The 2,482-nt window shown below is 41.6% G+C and overlaps 1 protein-coding gene across 1 annotated transcript; it reads right to left on the bottom strand.

Annotated features, from left to right (window-relative positions):
• Positions 1–206: 206 nt before the first annotated feature.
• Positions 207–709, bottom strand: LOC140634622 (large ribosomal subunit protein uL14-like). The gene has a single exon (XM_072828462.1). It carries the CDS (start codon positions 683–685, stop codon positions 263–265), a length of 423 nt encoding a protein of 140 aa, XP_072684563.1. The 5' UTR covers positions 686–709; the 3' UTR covers positions 207–262.
• Positions 710–2,482: the final 1,773 nt, after the last annotated feature.

The raw sequence follows: 2,482 nt of genomic DNA on the forward strand, positions 1-2,482 counted from the left end.
GGAAACCCTGCTTCCAAAATTCCTTTAGACACCGATTCTATCCCTAACCCCCTCCTAACTTGAAGTGTATAAATGGGCACTCCTCATGACCCCGGTACAGCTCTTTCTGCTCTTGGGTCTGTCCCCGTGCTTTAATAAAGCCACCTCTTTGCACCAAGGATGTTTAAAGAATTCTTTCTTGGCTATGGGCTTAGAATCCTAACATCTTTCTTTTTTTTTTACAAATAATTTTTATTTTTTTTTAAACAAATACACCAAAGAATCATGCAATGCTGCCAGCATTGGAAGCAATCCTGGGCCACAAGTCTGCACACTCCTTTGCGACCGGTCCTGTAATAGCAGAACCTTTCATTTCACCTTTATTATTTACTATGACCCCCGTGTTATCCTCAAAATAGAGAAACACACCATCTTTTCTCCGGTATGATTTTCGTTGTCGAATCACCACTGCTGGATGTACCTTCTTCCTGAGCTCTGGTTTGCCTTTCTTCACTGTGGCCATCACCATGTCCCCCACACCAGCAGCAGGAAGTCTGTTCAATCGTCCCTTAATCCCCTTCACAGAGATAATATACAGATTTTTGGCTCCTGTGTTGTCAGCACAATTGATGACGGCTCCTACCGGGAGGCCCAGGGAAATCCGGAATTTTGCACCGGAGGACCCACCACGTCCTCGCTTCGACATCTTGAACACCGGAAAAGGACCGGTGTTACACACGACAGTAATTACATCACTGTGATTATCATCAGAATACAAGTGATTTCTTAGTAGTTCTGCCCCCGTGCTTTAATAAAATCACCTTCTTGCACCAAAGATGTCTCAAGAATTCTTTCTTGGCTCTTGGCTTTGAACCCTAATGTCTTTTCCTTCATGAGTATTGACTCAGCCTCCTTATAGAAAATGTTTAGTGACCCCTGGACTAGATGGACCTTCACATTCTTTAGGAAGTGGCAGCCCCACAGCCCTTTGATAACTTGATTTTAAGAGTTTTGAGACTGTAGTCAGTCCCCAAAGGGAGCTTATGAATTTCCTTTTCCTGGCGATTTATACAGAAAGGTTTACGTGTGTGTCCCCCTTAAATGATGGGGATGTTCTTGGGCCCAAAGGTGAACTAAGTCTTTTCTGAGATAACTTCCATTTTCCTGGAGGCCTGTAGTGAACCCTCTTTCCAAATCAAGGGCAGGGCTGCAGAGTTCATCTGGATACAGCTTCCTAAGTAATTGAAATACAGGTAGTAAAAGGCTTTGCAAAGGGAGTGACTGTGTAGAGGTAGCACACAAGAGGAAGCTTGCATCACTCTTCTGTCTCTGCATTTTCCCCCTTCAGATCACTGCTCAGGGAGCTGAGTGCAGGCCTGAGCCACCTTCAGGAGCTGTCCTGCCTGGGGCTACATCTGAAGCTGACTGTACTCTCTGTGTAATAAAATAACAACAGTGATGATAATAGTGACACTTTGTGGGCTTTGCTTTGCTTTTCATAGTCACTATCTTATGAATCCCAGCATTGACTTAGTGAATTAGGTACCTGTATTAGTTTCACATTTCTGTCATGCAAATTACCATAGTCTTGGTGGTTTAAAACAACACAAATTGGTTATCTTACAGTTCTGGACGTCAGAAGCCAAATATAGATCTTGCTGAGCTAAAATCAAGGTTTCAACAGGGAGGCGGCATTATTCCTTCTGGAGACTCCAGAGAATCCAATTCCTTCCATTTTCCAGTTTCTAGAGGCCACCCACATGCCTTTGCTTGTGACCTCTTACTGCACTTTTAAAGACAGCAATGCTAAATTGAATCCTGCTTACATTGACATTTGTCTGGGTCTCCTAAGCAATTCATTTTTAAATATACCTTGAGTAGCTCCAGATCCAGAAACAGTGGGATACTTTTTATCAGGCTAATTCTTGCACATAACAATTAGAAACTACATGAAATATTTTTAAAAACACTACTATTGGAAACCATTAAGAATAAATAAAAACAGCCTGAAACTGTAAAAGTTTGACCCTTAAAAGAAACAAATGCACTGGGTGAGGTTTTCACTTATGTAGGTCTTCTCTTGAAAACAATTCTCAGTCCACACATTGTGAAAGTAGCTAGAATTCAAGCAGAAAAACATCACTGTCTTATTGGGATGCAGTATTAAATGTGGAATTCAGGGCTGCCAGAAACATTAGAAGTTGAGAAAGGAAATCTTAAAGAGGAAGGAGCCACAGAAGAAGGATCCCAGAAATCTTGTAAACACCATCCATATATACTTAGCTTACCCATGAACTGTGCAGGGGGAGAACTAAAGGAGCCTAGAAGAAAGCAACAGCATAAAGGCTGAAAATCTAAGCAAAACTTTAGCTTCTTCACCACAGGAGGGGAAAAGATTGAAATTTAATCTCATCAAGTTAGGAGCATTTGGCCTTTTCCATTGAAATCCCAGAGGAGTTACAATGTAGGAAAAAATATGTCCTAACAATAGGATAGGCTCTAA

This window comes from Canis lupus, chromosome 6 (genome assembly GCF_048164855.1).
Source record: "Canis lupus baileyi chromosome 6, mCanLup2.hap1, whole genome shotgun sequence".
NCBI classification, from domain to species: domain Eukaryota; kingdom Metazoa; phylum Chordata; class Mammalia; order Carnivora; family Canidae; genus Canis; species Canis lupus.

Coding starts and splice junctions, on each gene's coding strand:
- LOC140634622 (XM_072828462.1), bottom strand. CDS start 685: ATGTCGAAGCGAGGACGTGGTGGGTCCTCCGGTGCAAAATTCCGGATT.